At 42.9% G+C, this 20,966-nt stretch overlaps 1 protein-coding gene across 4 annotated transcripts in view; it reads right to left on the bottom strand.

The window, feature by feature from the left end:
* The window catches only part of EPB41L4B (erythrocyte membrane protein band 4.1 like 4B), a 164,887-nt gene extending 144,795 nt beyond the window's left edge, over positions 1-20,092 (bottom strand). For 3 of the 4 annotated variants that reach the window (XM_072327649.1, XM_072327650.1, XM_072327652.1), the window contains exon 1: positions 19,034-19,435. In XM_072327649.1, coding sequence (XP_072183750.1) covers positions 19,034-19,333 — 300 coding nt within the window. In that variant the 5' untranslated portion in view covers positions 19,334-19,435. Of the gene's footprint in view, positions 1-19,033; positions 19,436-19,829 lie in introns of those variants that run through there. The other variant, XM_072327651.1, reaches the window with a different exon arrangement.
* Between the last annotated feature and the right edge of the window lie 874 nt (positions 20,093-20,966).

Genomic DNA, 20,966 nt, shown 5'->3' with positions numbered 1-20,966 from the left:
TGGATTTGTTATTAGCAGAATGCAAACATCAGTGTGATTAGCTATGAAGCCCGAGTCACGCTTCATTCTGTGATCGTAGCAGAAGTTCAGCAAGGTGCTTGCTGTCAACAGAGAGCTTGTGACGTGGAGCTATTAAAGGTGTGTACATGTTGCATACAGCTACCAAAGTCACACTCTTGTTGCCTTTGTCCTTTCCTTCATTTTATTGCTCTTTCATTCATGTGACATTTTAAATTAACGCAAGGTTTCCAACCTTTACACTACACCTTCCAAAGCAGAAGTTCTATTCTTGTTGGTTTCCAGAAAACCTCTATCAACCTTGATTTAAAAAGGAATGGCAGAATAAAATTTAATGTCAATAAATAAACAAACCACCTCATGCTACAAATGCAAGCAAGATAGCTGAACTCCACTCAAATAAAGAAAATATCCTCTGGCTATGACAGAATCTCTATAACAAAGGCAAACAGAAATCATTTGGCTATTATTGGACCATAGGAGATTATCCTTATCAGACTGCCCAGATTTCTTTCACAAGTTCAGGTATGTCTTTGACCACAAACCTTTCCCTTCTTCCACAGCTCTCTTCAGACTAAACGAGTACATTATCTACACTGGAAAAACAAGTGGCAACACTTCCTGTTAATTAAAAAGCTCATCATATCTTACCTTCCCAAGCTCAGGTTTGCTTTTAGGTCAGTTTTCCCAGCACTGTGCTAGGTATCGCTGCCAGTTTATTCATCTACTGTTTTAGAAATAAGTTTTTAATCACTCCGTATATCTCTAGGTCCCAGAGCTGTACTTGGAACTTCCTTTGCCCAAAGCAAGCACAGAATGCGCCAACAAATGATAGGAAGCTGGGAAGCAGTCATTAAAAATACACCTGAAGAGCACATCTTCATGGAGAGAACGTAAAAGCCAAATATCGGTAAGTGTCATGAGTTTGGTTTGTCATCACAGCCTATCCCCAAATGAGTCATGGCAACTCAAAACAGATCATTAGGTAGTCACAAAGCATACATAATTAAGCTTTTTTGACCAACAGGTGCACTTGGATGTTTTGAAAGTAAAAACATCAAGTTACTGCATTCTGTGAACACGAAATCACTGTGGAAAGCAGTTATTTCATTCAAGTGTTTATCTATTAAAAAGAAAAGGCTTTACAAACTTCCAGTATCTTACATTTACATATATTTCTGTCCATGTTATCAAACACTTCCAAACTTCTTAGAGTGGGGAAATTCTACATATGAAGATCTTAAGATTTTTAAATCTTTTCTTCCTGAAATCATGCAGCAAATTGAAGACATGTCAGTTTTCTATCAGGAACGCTGAGTAAGCAATGCTACAGTCTGTAGTGTTATTTCGTACTATAATAAACAGATCACAATAAGTTGCATGGGTTTCCAGCAGGTTAATGCAACTTCTACATTCAATAAAAATAGAAGTTCATGGTTGCTTAGAAAAATGCAAAACATCACAGTGCTTTACATGAATCTCTATAAGCTGTTCTGTTTCTAACCTCGGTATTTTGCCATTAATCTTTTCATGTGTTAATGCTTAACATTCCATTTAACTAAATCCAAATATCACTAAGGTTATAAAATACAGTTTAGCCCACCTGAATGCTTTTTCTTGATTTTGTTGCCTTAAAAGAAAAAAAAAAGAAAAAAAGAAAAAAGGAAAAAAAAAAAAAAATGAACTGAGCTTCCAGATTGTCTTATTCACCAGAAGGCCGAAGAAGAGTTTAACCAAATCTCTCTCCAGCATCCAATGAACTCTGCATGCCAAAGTACCAAATTTCAAACCACCATAAAGGTCTCTGCCAATTTACAAGACTGAACCACACTTTATATGTCAAGTGCCCGCCAAAGCAAGTTTACAACATTCTGTCCAGAGGCTGGAAAACAAAATGTGATGAGCTTGGTATACCAGACCACAGAGAGCATTTCAAATTCAGGGGATGAAATAAGGAACATAGAACTGTGCTGCAAGTAGGACAATCACTGGTGAAAGCAGGATAGCTCTGTTAGAGCCATCCTAGGACAGAGATCTACTACAGCACCGGTCACATTAACACTGTCTTGAATATACCAGCCAGTACAGTTGAAGCTCATTCAAAATAATTATCAGAATAAAATAGCTGGTTCTTCCATCAGCATGATGGATGTTGTGCAGGTGAGCATGTGGGAGATATTAGAGCTTTACATATCAAGGATGATCCGTCTTGATATGAACACACAGAAAGAAAAGCTGGAGTATATATTTTAAGTTCTGTTCAACCTGTTACCCTCATATGCAGACACTTTACTGTTCAGGTTATACATGTAATGCTGACAGCAAATACGAAACTCTGATGATGCCACAATCATCATTTATGATGTAAACTTCACACTAAACTTTCTTCTTTTTTGATACTTTGAATGTTCAGGTTGAATTTGAAAAATAATCAGTTTGAGGACAGAAGAAAAGAGATATAAAAGGAATTTGTTACTCCTCTCCTCTGATTTGTTGTAAACTTCAATTAATATCATCCAGTTCTGCAGCACTTCCATTCTTTCCATCAGACCATCCTTGAAAAAGCATTTAAATATGATTTGATTAAAACACTGGAATCAATATGAATTTTAGTGCTTTCTACTCTGCAGCTACCCACCAAACATAGCGCAGGAAGCGCTGTAAGACTTCTAAACTTGGGGCCTAGCACACACCACTTCTAGCATGGATTTTGCAAGTACAAGAGGATTAACCTCAGATATCAGTGTTTAGTTGCTTGGCGGAGAGACACCCAACTCAGGACAATAAAGTTTCATATTTGAATTCAAATGCATATAAACAGCATTGACAACAAGCAGAGAAAACTACTTTTTTTAGAGGAAAGTAAGGAGCTTACTCACAGGGTTTTAGCAACTCTTCAGGCCAGTACAGTTCTAACAAAAAGCACATTAAGATAAATCACTTCCCTACATTCGAACACAAGGCTATTACAAAGCATATACTAAGATTGTACTTCACTGAGACTAGTAAATCAACTATATGAAAGTATTTTATGTGATACACAAGATATGAATATTGCATTTAAACTTCCTATTTGTTTTACCCTGATTGAATGAACTAGTAATTTGTGTGTCAAATGTATTGATGCATGCATACACTTAGTAAGCAGATGGACTTTATTACTCCACCCTCAGATCAGCAGAAGCATTTAACAAGCTGCAAAGCAAACAGAGGACTTAATTTGAAGAACCTCCCTTCCCCCACCCCTCCACCCTACAATGTACTGCACAAAGTAGAACCTACAAAGTACTAAGCATTTGGGCAGGGGAATGCCCAACAAAATTTCATCCACAAACTCAAGAAGTTCATCACAAATGTTTGGCTTTCTGTAACTTCGGGTGTACAACTTTATCAAGTCACCAATACATATTCAGAATGCCTATAACCTACATAGATTGATCGTAGCATAGGTGGAACCATATCTTGTTAATTATCTTCCTCCTCTGTACTTTAGCACTGTTCTTTACCAAATTCTTTGTGGACAGGCTGACATAAAAAGCTCTAAGATTTTAATCTTGTCTTGCAGGGAGATTCACACAGGGTGTTCCACAAGGAAAGTTCATCTTTTCCACCATACAAGATTTCCCACAAGACAATCACTTCAATCTCATACAATAAAGCAAAAGGAACTTTGTACTGTAACACTGCAATACCTTTAGTCAACTTGCATTATCGGTGCAAGGTGAAATCCTGCTTCAAGAACAAAGTCCAGATAGGAAGGCACTACAGCTAAAACTAATTTCCTCAATCTCATGCTGGTCAGGGAGCTTTATGTGACTTCTATACAGTATGTCTTATATTTTTGCAGTTTATCAGTCCAACGAAGAGCTCATTTCTCGTATAGGTTGAGGTCCCATTCTGGCTAGTATAAAACTCAAAATTTGCTTCTGAAATGCATTTGTAGCAGTTTTCAGAGACCTTCCAGACAAAAAATAAATGAATAAATGAAAAATCCCTGGTGGATAATGCTGTGGATGTAAAATAACCATCCCAAAACCATATCAAGAAGTTGGCAGGACAAGCAACCACTGTTCACAGCTCTTTAGAAAACCAGAACAGCGCTCAGCTCCCATGACAGCTAGCAACTGAAACAGCAAGCTCACGGGAACACAAGAGCAAAGGATGTTCCTTCCTTCCACACTGATGAAGCATGCTACAAGAGTCGACTTTCTGTTAAGGTGGACACTCAGGTTGACAAATCTTGTGGGAGCTCTTGAACAGAGCAGTACTCTGTGCACCGCCCACACTGCCATGGCTCTGCTGAAGACCATCCTTCACTCCGCTGCACAAAACATATTTTCATCTCTGACACTGCAGTGCAAGATTTTGTGGTTTAAACTCATATCAGGTTCTCCAGCTGACAGGCTAAAATACTGACACATACATCCTTCTGTCAGTTTACTCACCGAGCAAGATAGCTGAAGGCAATGACATCTTAAGCAATCTCTGGTAATCTTTTTACAGCTGTTTATCAAAGTCTCAAATCCTTCTGTCCAGGAGGAGATTACCAGCATTGTCACCTTACAACACAGTCAAACATCTCCAAGGAAGGTTTGGGAACACCACAGGAGAAGCAACAAATGCCTACTGCTAAAAATAAATGAAAATGAAAAATAAATTGAATCTTAAATTGGAAATCTTTACCCAGGACGGCTGACAGTAGCAGCTTCTGCCTCACTGGTCAATACAAGTTCACCTTTGGCTTCCTAGACCCTGAGCTCCAATTCACATCCTCACCTTGCAGTTGCATGGCATCACACTCAGAGGGTTCCAGCACAGTAATGTCCCTGACATCAGATGCATGCAGACACACATACACAAAGAAGCACCAGATGGCCCAGGAACTCTGTTTTCTCAAGCATTTTCGAAACTGGGCTCATTCCAAAAGCTCAAGAAGAATGCAACTAGTTGGTCGTAAGAAAGGAAATACTGAAGCTAAATTGTTCCCTTGTTTTTTTCTCTCAGAAAAATGCAAAACAAAACAAAGAGCGTGTTTATTCAAATGTTTAGAATGGTTGTCATTCTGGTTGAAACCCGTCTTTCTAATGGAACTTGTGGATTTGAAGGTAAAAAGCATATTTTCCACTGGAATTCTTTTTAACGTGATTCAAAACTGTCCTTTAGTGCCTTCAAGATAACCTTCTATCCACTACTTAAGAAGTGCTGTTTTATGTCATATCCTTAAACCAAATATATATTTTTAAAAGGATATTTTTTTAATTGGGAAAAATCAATCATGAAGTCAAACTCAAGCATAGTCTGATGTTCCAATGAGAGACTAAAAAAATAATTCAGAAATTAGTTATTTCCGTTCAAATTTGGTATATTTCCTCTTCCCTTATGATCAAGAACAACTGTTTGTGCTGGCAACAAGATTCACTTCTGGAATATCTACATACAAAAAACTGATAGCTTTAATTTTGTGGATCACTGATCGGTTTGGCATCCAATCATTGCTTAAAGCACTATTGTGTCCCCTCAGCAGCATAGTTGTCTTCTACTTTACTTGCAACCAGTGTGGAAGGGATAGTGAGTAGGTACTCCATCACAGGATATCCACACTAAGAAATGACTATCCAGAAGTGCTTTCAGCTCTGGTTCTATTTGAGACTCCACCAGTGGAGCCCAGAAAAAAAATGACTCACTCTAAAATTCTTAGAATCTTTCTAACTTCAGCATCAGTCTTATTATCCTCATCAGTTCTGGCTCTCTATTAGGTTCCGAAAAATAAAAGGAAACTAGACAGTTGGGTCCAGTCAGGAATGAATTAGATGACATGATTTAACTCACTCAATGGTTTGAAGAAAATTAAATCTCATAAAATGAGTAATTTCTTCCTCCATATGACTGCACATTTATTAAATAACAACAATAAAGAACCTCAGAATAATAGGTTTCCACAAGACATCTGACCTGGGCACTGATCAGCTCTTTGAAATCTAGCTTGAGCTACTTGCTACTATTCCCATCACTGAGTCCCATGGTGCAGCAGTTAAATATCTCTTGTTCACTTCACGCTAAGCTGGCCAACTTTACTGATGCAGGTAAGGAACGTTCCCACAATCAAACTATGAGAGCACTGAGTAAATGAATCAGCCATTCCTAAGGTGATTACTTATACCCGCAAGCCCCAGTTCAACAACACAGGCTTTCACAGCACTTCTGCCTTAAAGAACTCCCATGCCCTCTGTCAGATTTTTCTGCTTGCTTGGTCCCTTTCTTGTACCATACCTTTAACAGAAAGTATTTCTGACATTCAACACTGCAAAAGCATCTTTAGAGTGAAACATACCTGAATCTCATCCCTGAGCTGGCTTTCAGCACAGCCACGCAAACAGCTGAAAGGACAGGGGCCTGACTACTGCACAAAGATGGAAAAAGAAGGCAAGAGCTGCTCGTATTGCCCAGGAGAGAGCTGGGCAAAAATAGAGGTAAGCATTCCTAAAATAGACATGTGTAGACAAAGAAAAAAATAAACAGTGAGGAAGGGCAAAGGGGAAGGAAGGCAGCCAGCCGGCAGCACTGCACAGTGCAATCCTGAAGTGTTCTATTCTGCTCACAAACATCAGTTTCCACTGTGGAAGTGTTAACAAATCACTGCTGCTCAACTTTCCAAACCAGCACAGTAGCAAGAGCCAATGGGTCTCACTGGTTGCAGTCTGATTCACATCTTTGGGGGATGCAGGACTGCATCAACACACTGTAGCATGAATCAGTGAAGCCACAGGTCATGCATGCAAACAAGAGTTTTGGTCACGCTCATTAGACTGAAGATAGTGCCCAGGATATAAGCAGCGCTGTAAGAACTCTGGTGTAAAAGAAAAGCAAATGAACGTGAGCTCTCAGTATAACGCTGCAGCCAAGGAAGTAAACATGAGCCCTGAATGCATAAGAAGGCAACATTAGGAATGAAGTAATGCCATTTCATGTAACATTCACCAGCCATTATAATAACATTACTGCACTCAGCTCAAATGTCCGAGCATTTCAGCACATCAGCACAGTCACAAATGAGATGCAGAGAGTAATTCTGAGTTAGAAAGGCCGCAGGAAATCAAATTTCTTTTTATCTATTTAGAGTAAAGGTAGGATTAAAAGGTGAGTTGCAAGGACATTTCCCAAGCCTTCCGATGGAGAATATTTTTCCCTTAGTCACAGGTCTCTTCATCACAAGCCTGCTCAGACTAAGCGAGGGGATAACAAGGATCATAAAAATATCAGATATATTAAAAAGCTGTTATCATTCTTAAGAATCCCCACACAATCTGAAGCAGGAACTGCTTCTCATTACAGACTCTTCAAAGGAGATAAACTACTTAAACCCAAGGAGAGACGTCACTAAAAAGTGATGGAACTGAAACATTTTTTGAAAGGAGTTCTAGGGACTGGTCAGGGAAAGAGAACAGATTAAGTGTTCATAATGGCCTACTCTGACCTGAAATAAATCTACAGTTCAGGACTCACACCTTTACAGTCACCCATATGACTAACTATCCCATATAATTTAAAGAGCAATATTCTAAATGACACCAAGGAAGAACAGTCAGTTAACTTCCATTTAATGCAATCGTAACGACCTTAACAAAAGATGTTACAAGTAGGAACAAATGAGAACAAAGATAGCTGAAACCTCTGCTAGACGCTTAGCAGAAGTAAAATTTCCTCATTTAGTAAATGGGGTGGCACTATCGGAAGCAGCAATAAAATTGACAGGCCTTCACAGAAGAGAGAGGAAGAAAAAAAAAAGACACAAGTAAGTAAGAGTAATCCTACCAGTGATTTCCTGCAAACCTTTCATTCTAGCATAGTTCCCTTTTAAAAACTGCTTGCAGAAACAAGAGTAATGTGATACTGGTACTATATGTAAGTACGCATTCACTTAGTTCCCTTATGGCTTGACTATCTCCCTACGTACCTGCTCTCAAGCACAAAGAGTACAAAAATAATAGGTGCCATAAATCCTAGCTACCTTAAACAACAAGCCTGCTTTTTTATGTCACCAGGAACCAACAGACTCAAAAGAGCTTTTTAAAATACAAACGTCGTTTCAAATAACATCATAAATTCATTTAGATCTGAAACCAAAGTTGCATGCTTGCCTTCCAGCAGTAACTGTGGTGCCCATTTCCACATTTGTAACTTACCCTTCAGCTATAGAACCACTCCAAGTTTATTAGCACTGCAGGTTATGTCTGTGCATAGGACAGAAATAGAAGTATACTCCACAGCACACATTTCCTCATCAGCCCTGCACCCAGCCTTCCACCCCTGGTTCATCTAAGAACTTCTACCAACATCTCTGCTCCTGTTTATGTTATCCAAGTTAGGATGTTTACAGAACAAACTTCTCAAGCAAAGCAGGTTGATGCTTTTGGAAGCAGGCAAAGAGGTCTCACCTCTTTAGTTTGAAACTGCACCGATTTCTCATTTTGCCCTCAGGGACATTTTGTAGTACAACAATCTTCTCCTGGATTGCAGTGGGACATCTGTCTGGCCATTTGTCTTCAATCAGTGCTTTCACTTTAGGTACAAAGCCACAGAGGCAAACCGGTTCTGCTCTCCACCTCACTAGCACCAGCTCCACAATGCAGTCCATTGTCATGCTTTATGGACTAGTACAAGAAATCTGCAGTTCTTCTAAAGCTCATAAGAAATGCAGTCACCAGCTGAAGTGCTCAAAGTTCCATGCACTCCCACTTAAGGAAAGCCTGCCACTACACTGCTTAAAACTGAAGTGTGCAAGAGGGAAAAAAAGGTTGTGTTTTTGTTGTTGTTGTTTTTTTGTTTGTTTGTTTGTTTTTAATAAAAAAGGTTGTTGAAAGAAATACAGTGACAGCAGTGTTGTGGCAGCAAGAACTGAACTGCTGTTAGGAGAAGTGGGTGCAAAGTTTTCCTGTGGGTACTGGGACTTCACAGCTGGAGGAGCCGCTGGAGGAGTGGGGGCGGCAGTGCTGGGAGCTGCTCTGCAGGGATGAGCTGCCTGCACCAGGAGGCTTCCAACTGCTGGTAGCTCCCAGGAGGAAGAGCTACTCGAGCCCTGGCTCCAGCAGCCTGCTAATGAGGTTAACCCATACACAAGGAATAGGAATTGGTATTCTTCAGCTCAGTATCACCCTACCTTTCTCTCAAGCTAGCCATCTGCTTGCCTTGTTGCCTGAAAGCAAAAGAAAGTTCATCTCGAGGGCTATGCCTTCAAGATACCACTCAATGTTTTATATTTGCCAAAAACCCCACGTCTTTCAAGTTCACATGTCTATACTTCAGACTGATCATGATGGAAATACCAGATGATCTATTATCTCTGCAAAAATAAGCTTAGATTCATCAGCATCTAACACTATAAAATGCAGGGATAGAAATCAAGGTCTCCCCTTTCTGGCCATAACCATATTCTTAAAGAAGCAATATCTTTACCAAATTAGCACAACTATTTTTTCAAATACACTTCACGATGAAGTTATAAACCAAAATACGGTGGGTGCTTAATGTGAAAATACATCAAAATCCGAGCACAAACTGTAAAACGAGAACATCTGTTGGCAAATTTCAATAGCAGCAAACAAAAAACGCTTGTTCTCATTTCACAGCATTGAATTTTTCTATTCCCACTCCCAACTGAGAAACGCAGTAATCAGCCTCAACCTATTTTTGCTAGTATACAGACAACTGCTCAAACTTCTCTCATTCCTCTCTATATTTTCTAATCATCTTCACTTTTTAAAGCCACAAATGAATTCTCATCAGAAAGGCCTTACTGTGGGATAAATTTATGATGGGAAATCTTGCATCTAGATACTACATGGGAAAAAAAAGCCATTTTAAGCAATGTTGGTTGCTCAGAGAATTCAAGAGGAAAAAGAAGCAAAGACAGTGAATAATCTCTGCTTGTTTCTAACTGTGAATGTAAAAAAAACAAAAACTATTAAAAATATTTGTTGCACAAATTATTTCCTTATATACTTCACTCCTAAAATGTAAGGCCACCTGTGAACTATCAAAAACCCTTAACTCAAGAAGAGAAATCTCCTTTAAGTGGTCACTCTTTGCAACAATTAAGCCAACCCAGCACAAAGCAGAAGCATCTCACTGCAGTGGACACTGACTGACATCACTGCTGATTCCTTTTAGAAGCCAGCCTTTTAGTAAGCAGGTCCTCCTATTAAAAAAGGAACCCCAAGAACATTAACACCTTCAATTTACTGGAAGTCAAGAGCAGAACTCGAGGGAACGCAGACCCAATTGCACAAGGCACCTGCAACCAGGTGTTCCAAGCCCTGCCAAGCACAGGTAATATCTCCAGACTCAGCAGCAGCTGGGCAACAAGTCTGGGAAGACTCCACCCTGAAAAAAGGGGATGTCTGTAACATAACAAAACAACAACAAAGAGAAGGTTGCGAGGTGAATAGCGGGGAAAGCAAAACAAATAGGCCATGCCCAACACATGAAATAGCAGGAAGAAGAGGTCTGTTGCACAGCAAACAAGTTCTATTACTGGTCTATTAAATCAGCTCTTCCCACCCTATTGTTACAACAAGAAGGCCTTAACTCACACAGATACAGGCAAGAACCCAAAGATCACAGTGTGACAGAAAATAAGTGGACCTTGTCTATTGGATAGCATGCTTCCAGGGCACTGCCTATCCTAGCAGTACGACCTATTTTAAAGAATATTGCTCTTTAATTATTCTACTTAATTCAAAGAGATAACACACTCATCATTCATCATCATCTCTCAAAGCAAAGCACTCATGGAAGGTTCATTATTCAGGAACTGCTACTCAGTAAGTAGCCTGCATACAAAACCTACATGCTGTGGATTTGCATCTCCACTGAATAGTGATCTTTGTTACAACACGATGATTGTACACAGTACTGGCATTCTCAGTTCTGCTTGTAAAAATAGAAGCTCTTGGTTTTGGTCTTTTTACATAAATGCAGGCCCTCAATTGCAGGCCCTCAATTTTGAATCATATATCACAGTTACTGGAATGACTAACAAGGTACGTAAGAAATTTAAATGACAGAAAACAACCTTGACTGATAATGGATGGGTAACAGGGGAAGAAAAAGAAGAACAAACAGAACTGTTCATTTTCTTCACGAACATGGAAAATATTCACTTGCAAACTAAGAGCAGGTAACATTTGGACATTAAGCAATTTTGTTCAGACTTAACACCAACCAAAAAGGTGTGATGCAGCAACAGGCTTTTTTTGTCTGTCAATATTATACATTCGTCTGTAGCATAAGATAATTTTGGAGCTTAACAAAACAAATTAACTGCTTACAGTCTAATGTGTAACATAGAGCACTCCAGGTACTGAAATGTGCCAAGTAAGAAACTTTCAGCTGAAAAAATGGGAAGCTAAGCCTGCTAAGCTAGAGAAATCACCCTAGTGCACATTTTGTAATATGCACACATCATATACCAAAAATACTGCAGGAAATAAGACATACAATAATTAATAGTACTAGGAAAATAAAATGAAAATAAAAAGCATTGTTTTCAAACAGTCACAACAGGATTTATCTTCGGATGAGTTAACCTTTAAAATAACACCTATTTAACTACAGGTCACAAGTCTCAAGTCCTAACACGATGCTCTTCTAATCGTATATTTGAAGCTGCTATGTTGATACAAGTCCAGATTCCTCAAAATAAAGGGCTTAGACTCTCCATGTGTTTATGCAGAGTTACCTATGATATTTCACAGGCAAAAGATAGGATACTCTGTTAGGATTTCCAGCACCTGTTTGTCATATAAGTTGCACCACATGTGTTAATATCACAGAACACAGCAAGATAACACATGTTAACACATTTCTTAGAATACTACTTATTGAGACATTAGGTATTTTTGAATGAACAATCTGTGGTTCCTTAACAACAAGGGAATACATTGGTCTCAATCTGAATAGAACAAAAATGTTTACAGCCAAGCTGAATTAACTCTTAATATTCTTCATACTTCATAGCTGGAGTCTGAACCTGGCATTTCAACAAAGATTTCAAAATAATCCATCATAATATAGCTAATGGTCCAGGACATATTTAAACTGATACAGAGAAATAAACAGAAATAGCAAGTCAAATAAAGTGCAGATGGTCACCCTAAGCACGTCATTACCCTCCAACCCTTTTATTTCTAATGCGACATGGAAAGAAAAAAGAATGTAGCCTCTATTGGAAAACACATTAAAGAAAATAATACGTTTCTCTAGTAACATAAAACACTAACCCAGCAACACCGTACGTACAGTCAACAGCTGTTGACTTCACCATTTTGGCCTAACTACTGATAGATGTGAAAATGCCTTTTGGTGGGGAAGAAATGCACAGAAAGGAGTTCCAAAGTTCTGACAACTGTAGAGAACCACAGAAAACTGAAATGGGCAGGAGGGGACAGGACAGAGAGCAGTGCTCAAGGATCCAAACAGAAGGAAAGCAGACCTCTAGAGCTCTTTCACGTGTGTCTCAGAAGAGATCCTCCACAGCAAACTTCCACAGCTTGTGTATCTGCTGAGGGGATGCAAAGTCAACTGCTCTTACAGACTGGGAAAACAGTGAGGAGAAAAACAAAAAGAAAAGAGTTCTTATTACAAAGGAAATTCACTGAGTATCACATTAGTAACACAGATGATGTCCACAGGGAAGTATAGAGAATTGCTCAGGGAGGAGATGAAGAAGGATGAGTGGGAACAAGTTGGGAATTTAAAAAGAGAAGCTCTGAAACCTATGCTTAGAAGAGAGACACTAAATGGTATCAGCTTTCCAAAGTTACGGGAAAAGAGAGACTTACAGAAAGGCTGCAAGTAGAAGTGCAAGGAAAACAGCAACACTAGAGAGCAGAAGTAATTTCTGTCCCTGGTCTTTTGATTTCCATACTCAAAAACTATTCTCCTTTCACTGTCCTGACTCCATAATGTTGTTTCCATGTCTGCAATCCTTAATCTTTCTGCATCCCAGAACATAAAGTTACTCTCATCCTGATGAGCCCACAAGAGAAAGCACTACAGTTCCTACTGCAGGTTATCTTCCTTCTGATAGCTGAAGAGCAGTTGCTTCTCAGGCATACCTGGAGTGACCGCGTATTCTCATTTTTACTCTGCATCATCCATCTTCCTGTCAATTTTATACTTCTTTCTCAAGCTCTGTATGTGTTCTTCTCCAATTCTAAGCCTGTTTCTTCCTGTACCACATTCTGTGATCCCAACAGAACTACTCTCCAGCTCTTCTGCACTATCTGAGCTTCCAAAGTCACTTTGCTCCTTTTTCCTACATCACAGGAACTTTTTTTTTTTTTTTTTTTTTTTTTTTTACGTGCCTGATCAGATACTGTTTTTCCTCTTCTGTACCTCTACTAGGAGCATTAAGCTACTGTTTACTAGTAGCATTAAGCTACTGTTTCACTGTTCAGCAATCTTACCTAGAATGCAACCACAAGGAAAAACCAGATGTATTCTATTTGCAAATGAACATGTATTTTCTAACCACTCGGAAAGTTTCCTTCTTATTGACCTTCTTTCTCCAAATCCTTAGTGGCCTTCAGTTTTTCACCAGTGAAGCCCAGCTCTCACACTGCTGCTACAAAGCATTTATATGTTAACCAGCAAGGGGCCTGGATGCACAGATATAGCTTCTTTCACTTGAGCATAGTTGTATTCCGTTGTAAAAACACTTCCAAAATAGTACATAAAACAACCTCATCTTCTCTCAATCTCTTCAGAAACATAAGTTCTCCATCAAAGAACCAGTGCCAGCTGCTCATGTTCTTGCAGTACACTGTTCTCATCATTGACCCTCCCTCACCAGTTGACAACTCTTTCTATGCCCCTACTGCACTGAAAAACGGTATTGGCTTCCATAAATAACTAATGGCACTCATAATCAAAATTTATCTAACATGCCAAAATAAAACACTGCTCACCACATCCCTGTTTCACTACATATCGTTCAAGTGTGTTTTATCTGCTGTAGATTTATTAAGGATGTTTGGTGAACATGCCAAGAGCCTGAAATTCCCTCTTCTCTGTCAAGAACCTACTCATCATGCAAGTCTGAGGCACAGCTGCAGTCCCACGTGTACACCCTCCTCCCATTCCTGTTCCTCTGGGGCTGTATAGGTCCCTGGCTGTTAGTATAAATGTCTACTATGAATATTTTTCCACACACTTTCAGCAGACACAGCAGTGCATCGAAGCATGTGATACACACACGCAAGGTAATTAAAGGCTACTGCCTGAAGATAACACATCAAGCTCTGGCTACAGTTACTTCATCAGAGCTTTGTGGTAATGAAAAAGCGTTTTGACAAAAGTGATGGAAGGAAAATGCCCAAGCACTTCCACAAAGAGAACTTCATCAGTTTATGAAGGGGATTACAGGAGGTAGTAGCCACAGTAGTTCATGCTTACAAGGCACAAGGCAGCCCTTGCAGGCCTGAAAACATACTTTCAGCATTTGAAGCACTCTGATTTTAGATTGTTAAAAGGTACTTTCTAAATAAAGAACTATATTACCAATTCAGAGTGTGAGAAAAGCTGTAAAGAATTAATTCTCAAAGATCTGTTCCACACCCCATATAAAATACATATTTGAGTGGAGAATAAATCTTCAGTTAGGAGACACCTGAGAATGCCTTAAATTCAGTGTCTGCAGCTTTTATTCCTGAAATGTCATTAGGAAATCACCTGGTATGTAAGCAAAAGGTTGAGAGGTACCCCTCTACAAATAGTTATCACTTTTTTTTTCTAGTCAAACATACTTCTAACTTTAAGAATTTGAGATGACTACTCAAGAGTTAATTTAACATTTACATTCTATTTAAGCACAGAGGCCAGCAAATAGGTTTTGTTATGCTCATGCGAGTCTAGCAAGAGGGGGATACAACAGACAGAAGATTACGCAGATTAAAAAGGGCTACGGAAGAACATTTACTATCCCTATCCTGAAGTGTTTCCATAGCAGCCGAAACAATTATTAAAACAGATACACCAAAAGGAAGGCAAAGAAACAATATGAAAGCTCTCCACCTGAAAACAATCCATAGATAAAAAGAGTTAAACATAAAACTTGTTCACTAACTTAATGATTAAGTGTCACCTACTACCTAATACACTACATAGGTTTTTGTAATGATGTCCATGACAGCATAGAAATCTGCTACAGCAATGAGTATTGTGACAGACAGTGCTTCGACTGCTGTGGCTCCGTGGCACTGAAAACATATGGTTTCCTATGTCTGTTTTGCAAGATGGGGATTTCCACAGTAGAGTAAGCTTACTATTTGTTTCCTCTCTCATCCCACTTAGGTTAAACAAATAAACAAACAAACATTTGTTACGTACAGCCCCCATTTTCCCCAAACCTTATCACAAAACACCATTTTCAGTGGCACTAAAAAAGGAACATCAATGCCTGCTGCTCTGCACCATCTCATGGAGAAGTCACCTTCCTGAGTCTTTCTTTAAGCTTTCATAAGATGCACTGAATTAAAAATCAGATACTTGGTTTTTAGAAATGTTTTAGAAACATTTAGAAATGTTGACCCACGTCAACAAAAATTTGGGATTTTTGGGGCCTCACCTTAAAGCTATCTACAAACCTTCACATTTACATATTAACTAGCAGGCATCATCATTGCTGTGTAAATGTCAGTGCTCCTTGCCTGTATTCTTTATGTAAGAACACAGCATCACCTATAACCAGTTTCTTTCATTAAACTCATGAGTCCTCTAGAAAACAAAGGACTGTGTCGACAGCAGCGAGCAAGTGGCCTTCCATCTACCCACAGCTGAGATGCAAGATCCAAACACACAACAGCTTCCTATTGTGTCTTTCACTGCCCGTTTACTTCTAAGTATACTCCTTTTTTTCTTGCATCAATCCTTATAACCAGATTTAGGTGTGCACAAGCGTAGCATTGGGTCAACTAGAAGTGATGATACTTTCTTAACACTCTCCCTGCCATGGGAGGTGGCAAACAGCCACTCCCAGAGCCAATCTCAAGAGCACCTCAGATTCAGCACAGAGCCCTCAGGAGCTTGTGGGTTTAAAAACCCATCCAGTACGTTATTCTGTTCAGAAAGAATACTTTTAAAGTACTCTAAGTCTTGCCTTAAGAGCAACCAAAAAGCCACCACTGCTAAGCAATCCTTGAAACTCTGTGCAAGAAGCCGAGTACAGAAATCATTATCCAGGGTTCTCCACAGCTCAGAATAATTTTATGTTGACACTGTATGGGGAGGAAACAAGTACAGGAAAGCCAGGGAGCACCTACAAGTGAAGGGCAGATGGGGAACCTGAGGGCAGGGGAGGCCCTGTACATGTGCTGTAAGGAATAGTGAAGTGCAAATATTCCATGAGGAAGCAGTAGAGGAAATGCAGATAAACAAGAAAGGTGACTCTGGTCACAATACTTCCACACGGCCTCCAGAAGAACAAGCTAAGATAGGATTCAGGTGGGAGCATTACTAAAACTTACCAACTCTACCATTTCTAACATAGGTACTGTTGCATAAATGCTGACATTAGCCTCAAAGATGGTATCGGCCTACTGATGTGCCATTTGTTTTTGCCAGCAATACCACCAGCCCCCACATAAGAGAAAACACCGGGGCAGAACCTGATACACTTCACCTACACAAAGGAGTTGGGGTTTTAGCTTTAATGTATATTAAACAAACCAACCAAGCAAAACAACTGAACTTTTTCTTCCTGCATGCACAGCTGAAGGTTTCAAGCAGCCATACCTCTCTGCCATTCCTCCACACAAACACATAGACCCCGCAGTCTTTTTAATTAATATCTAACAAGCCTTGAAATCAATTCCAATTAAGTTTCAGGTAGCAGTCTAAGAAGCGTTAGTTACGAAATTATTGTGCCCTAATGCCAATGTGTTCCTTTTACCCCTGGAAAGACAGCTGGGTTTTAATGTTCACAGGCAGTAGAAGGAGCACATTTTCCAGATGCCAGTATCTCCTGAAATAAGTGCTTGCGAGCGTGATCAGCAGCACAAAGTCCTCAGCAATTACCCACATACTAGACTTCCAGGGTAAGCTGTCTCGCTGCTAGAGCAGGGACCACACTCGTTCCCTTGCCAGAGAAAAATTAAGCTGAAATGTTGAGAATCAACCATACGCTGATTTCCTCACTTCTAATGCTATAGAGAAAATACTGCCCAGTTCATTCAGCTTAACAAGTACAGTACAGCAGCTTCTGAGTATTAAAGTGCATTCTGTCTCAGGCCCTAATCCCATAAAAACTGGTGTTCCAAAGCTCAGGGAAACATTCCTGATCAAATTCTATAAATGGTGCAACGCCTCTTTCAGTTTTTCTGCCTCTCTGTGTGGGTGTTACTTTCTGTGAAAGAAAGGGAAGCAGCATGAGGAGCAGAGATGCAATTCGACAGCACCCTTTTTAATCCCCAAGGCATCGATAGCTGTTTCGCACCCCAACATCCTCCAGCAGCCTAGAAATGTCAAAGAATGCTCTGATTTCTCATCCTCTCACTGGATAAAGGAACTACAACTACCAACTGTGCATCTTGCATCACCACTGATAGCCTAGGCTTGGCTTGGACATCACACCACAAGCAAGTATGCTCTACAGCTTCTTTATTGGACCAAGCTGGTACACTTCCACATGCTCCCAATACTCAAGGACTATTCAAGGTTTACCATTACCTGCTGTTTCAAACCTGCAGACTATCTTAAACAGGTTCTATAGCAATAGCTGGACTCTGATAAGTTGGAAGGAGTATAACCTTACATTAAATATTTATTGAGCTTATCTACGTAGATGCCTATAAGCAAGTCCTCAGCACTCAGATAACATGTGAGTTCTTTTAAGACAAGCCTCGTGCTGAGATGTTAGGACTGCAGCAAGTTGTGAAGAAGATGTGAAGAGAGGAAAGCCATTAGCATTGCCAGTGCCTAGAGGTGTGTGATCTGCTCTGCGAGGGAAGGGGCTGAGTGTGAGGCAGCATCTCTAGGTGGCCCCATTCCACACTCCCCTATTGGAGCAATAGCCCATCACTTCAGTTTCTTTTAAGCAGAAACCAGTTGGACCCCAATTTCCATATTCTAGTTAAATCATGCCAACACACACAGGTGATTATTAGCATGAAGGGCACCCAACAAAATTCAACAAGTATCCTAAAAAAGAAAGAAAAACAAACAAACAAACACATCTTTCACACCAACGGAGATTAAAAAGATCCTTACGGGTCCCTTCCAATTCGGGACATTCTATGGTTCTAAAAGCAGCGTGAGATAGATCAGGTTGTAACGCCGAAACCAAGTTCTCCCACCTGCTTTTTGTAGGTCAGGCTTAATGGCTGCCGATTCTTTAGTTTCGAAACAAGTTTCAATGTTTTCCCGATACGATAAACTGTAGCACCGCTTCAAAGGAAAGCTCGGTTCTCACGGGGGAGGGGCAGCAGGAAAAGACGGGCGCCAGGCACTCGGCGGCCCCGGCAACGACCACCGGGCAGAAGCCAAACTCCGCAGCCGAACGGCGTTCACAGCGTAGCTCCACCGCGGCGTGCCGGGAAGGCACCCACCGGGCTCCGGCGACGCCGAAGCGTCCCCAGAAGCGACACACGGGCGCGACCCACCGCACTCCGGAACGCGGCAGAGGCGGGAGAGCGGAAAGTTCGGAGGCGGCCCCGCACCGACGGTCCAACGGCACCCCCGCACCGGCTCCACAGGTTGGGAGCAACGAGACCGCCGACGCGCGACCGCAGCGAGCTCCCCCCGAGCGGCTCCGGGCAGCGCCGGCTGGGGCTGCGGCGGGCGGCGGAGGCGCAGGTGCCGCTCTCCGCGCTCGCTCCGGGGAAGGAAGGAGCCGCGGCCATGGCGGGAGGCGCGGCGCACCTGGCAGCAGGTGTATACGGGCGGCGAGATGGGAGCAAGGAAGCGACGCCAACGGGCAGAGGGGAAATGCAGAGGGGTCGGCGCGAACCGCGTTACTCACCGGCAGCTCCACGCTGACTTCGGTGCCGTCCAGGAGGAGGACGCGGCACTGCAGCACCGGCTTGCTACCGCCGGCGGCGGGGATGTGGACGGGAGCTCCGGCGCCGTGCACGACCCCGCCGGGGTGCGGCGAAGAGGGAAAACCCCCGGAGACGACGGCGGCCGCGGCGGCTCCTCGCAGCCCACCGTCCCGCTCGTCGCCCTCACCTCCGAGCCCGCCTCGCCCGGCCCCGCGCCCCGCTCCTCGCCCGTAGCGCTGCATCGACCGCCGGCCAAAGGTCCTGCGCAAGAACCGCAGCATCCTGGGGGCGCCCTGCCCGGCCGCTCACACCCCCGAGCCCGCAGCTCCGCGCCCGGCCCCGGGCGCCTCCCGGAGCAACGCAGCAGCGCCGCCCGCCGGGAGCCAGCCCGCGCCGGGCGCCGGCCGGCCCGCCCCCGCCGCCCGCTCCGCCCTCCGCAGCGCCGCCCGCCAGCGGCACGGGGGGCGGGACGCGCCGCCGCCCCTTCTGCCGCGGACCGCGGGCAGGGGGAGCCGCTGAGGCGGGCGACCGCAGAGGCGCCACCTGTGGCGGTGCCCTTGCGGCCGGGGCCGCTCGCCCTCGGCCCGCTTCAGCCTCGGCTCCTCACGCCACCGGCCGCGGCGGGACGAAGCGTCGCACCACGCCGCTCCGCTAGCGACTGCCGCGGCCGCCGGGACGCTCGCACCGAGCCGTCGGGGCGGCGCCTGCGCGGTGGCTGCCCCTCTCCGGGAGGGAAGGGAAGGAAGCGGCGTGGGGCGAGAGCGCCCCTGGCTTCACCTGAGGGGCTGCGGGGTGGCCCCAAGGAGCTGTCGGTGCGCACCTGCACAGCGAACGCGGTGCCTGGAGGCCGGAACGAGGCAGCCCGGCCACCGCCGTCTGGGGTTTGTGTGCGAACATCCTCAGGTGGGGAGGGGAGAGGCGTCTCTCCTTTGAGATCGGCGTTGTTAAGGAGACAACCGGCAGGATGAGGTCCTGCGGAGAAAGCGTTGCCTCCAGAGCTTGCTGGTGTCTTGTTTCCTCGTGTTTCTGCGAGGTACACGTGTGGCTTTATTCCAGCGTCACGTCGCGTCCATTGGTATCAGAGTCAATAAGATCAGTATTTACACATGTCATGGTGCCGAGGCGCCATGCATGACACAGTGGCAGCGCGTCGTGTCTGCTGGAGCGATCAGTGTCACCCCTGGCCAGCTACGCCATCTAGGGAGTGTGGACAGAAGATACTGGCTGCTTCTGAAGTTCTGGAGATGTTTTTCATAGAATCGTAAGATCACTTGATTTGGAAGGGACCCTCAAAGGCCATCTAGTGCAAATCCCCTGTGATGAACAGGGACACTCAGGGTGTTCAGAGCCTCATCCAACTTGACCTTGCATGTCTCCAGGGATGAGCATCCACCACTTCTCTGGGCAACCTGTTCTAGCACTTTGCTATACTTAATTGTAAATAACTGCTTCCTTATATCCAGTCCCAATCTCCCTTCTTTTAGTCTGAAACCATTTACCCTTGTCCTGCCATAACAGACCCCGCTAAAGAGTCCAGATCTGGGTTTGTTTCCCTTTGCCTTGCTCCAAGGCTGGCTGTCACAGGCATCCTTCTGTTGGCTGTCTGTGAAGCCTTCTGAAGTGCCTCAGCTCATCTCTTTGTGTCAACGCCAAATGGTACTAACAAATTGCCCCCTGGTCCTGCATCCCTCCCTGTGATCCTGCAGTGCAGGAGGTCCAGTCCTGAAGCACCTGGAGAGTTGCTGGGAGGAAGTAAAGCTGTTTCCTTGGTAGCCAGCTTCTGGAGTCAAACAATCCACCATTGTTTTGTATCGTGCTACCAGGGGAGTTTTTTTTAGCTATGAAACAAGGGCCCTGAGCAGTTGTGGGTATGGAGGAAGCCATGACACATTTATCACAAGATGAGAGGTGATA

The sequence above is a fragment of the Excalfactoria chinensis genome, chromosome 2, assembly GCF_039878825.1.
Source record: "Excalfactoria chinensis isolate bCotChi1 chromosome 2, bCotChi1.hap2, whole genome shotgun sequence".
Classification (NCBI taxonomy): Eukaryota; Metazoa; Chordata; class Aves; order Galliformes; family Phasianidae; genus Excalfactoria; species Excalfactoria chinensis.
This window is presented reverse-complemented; position numbering and strand designations above follow the sequence as displayed.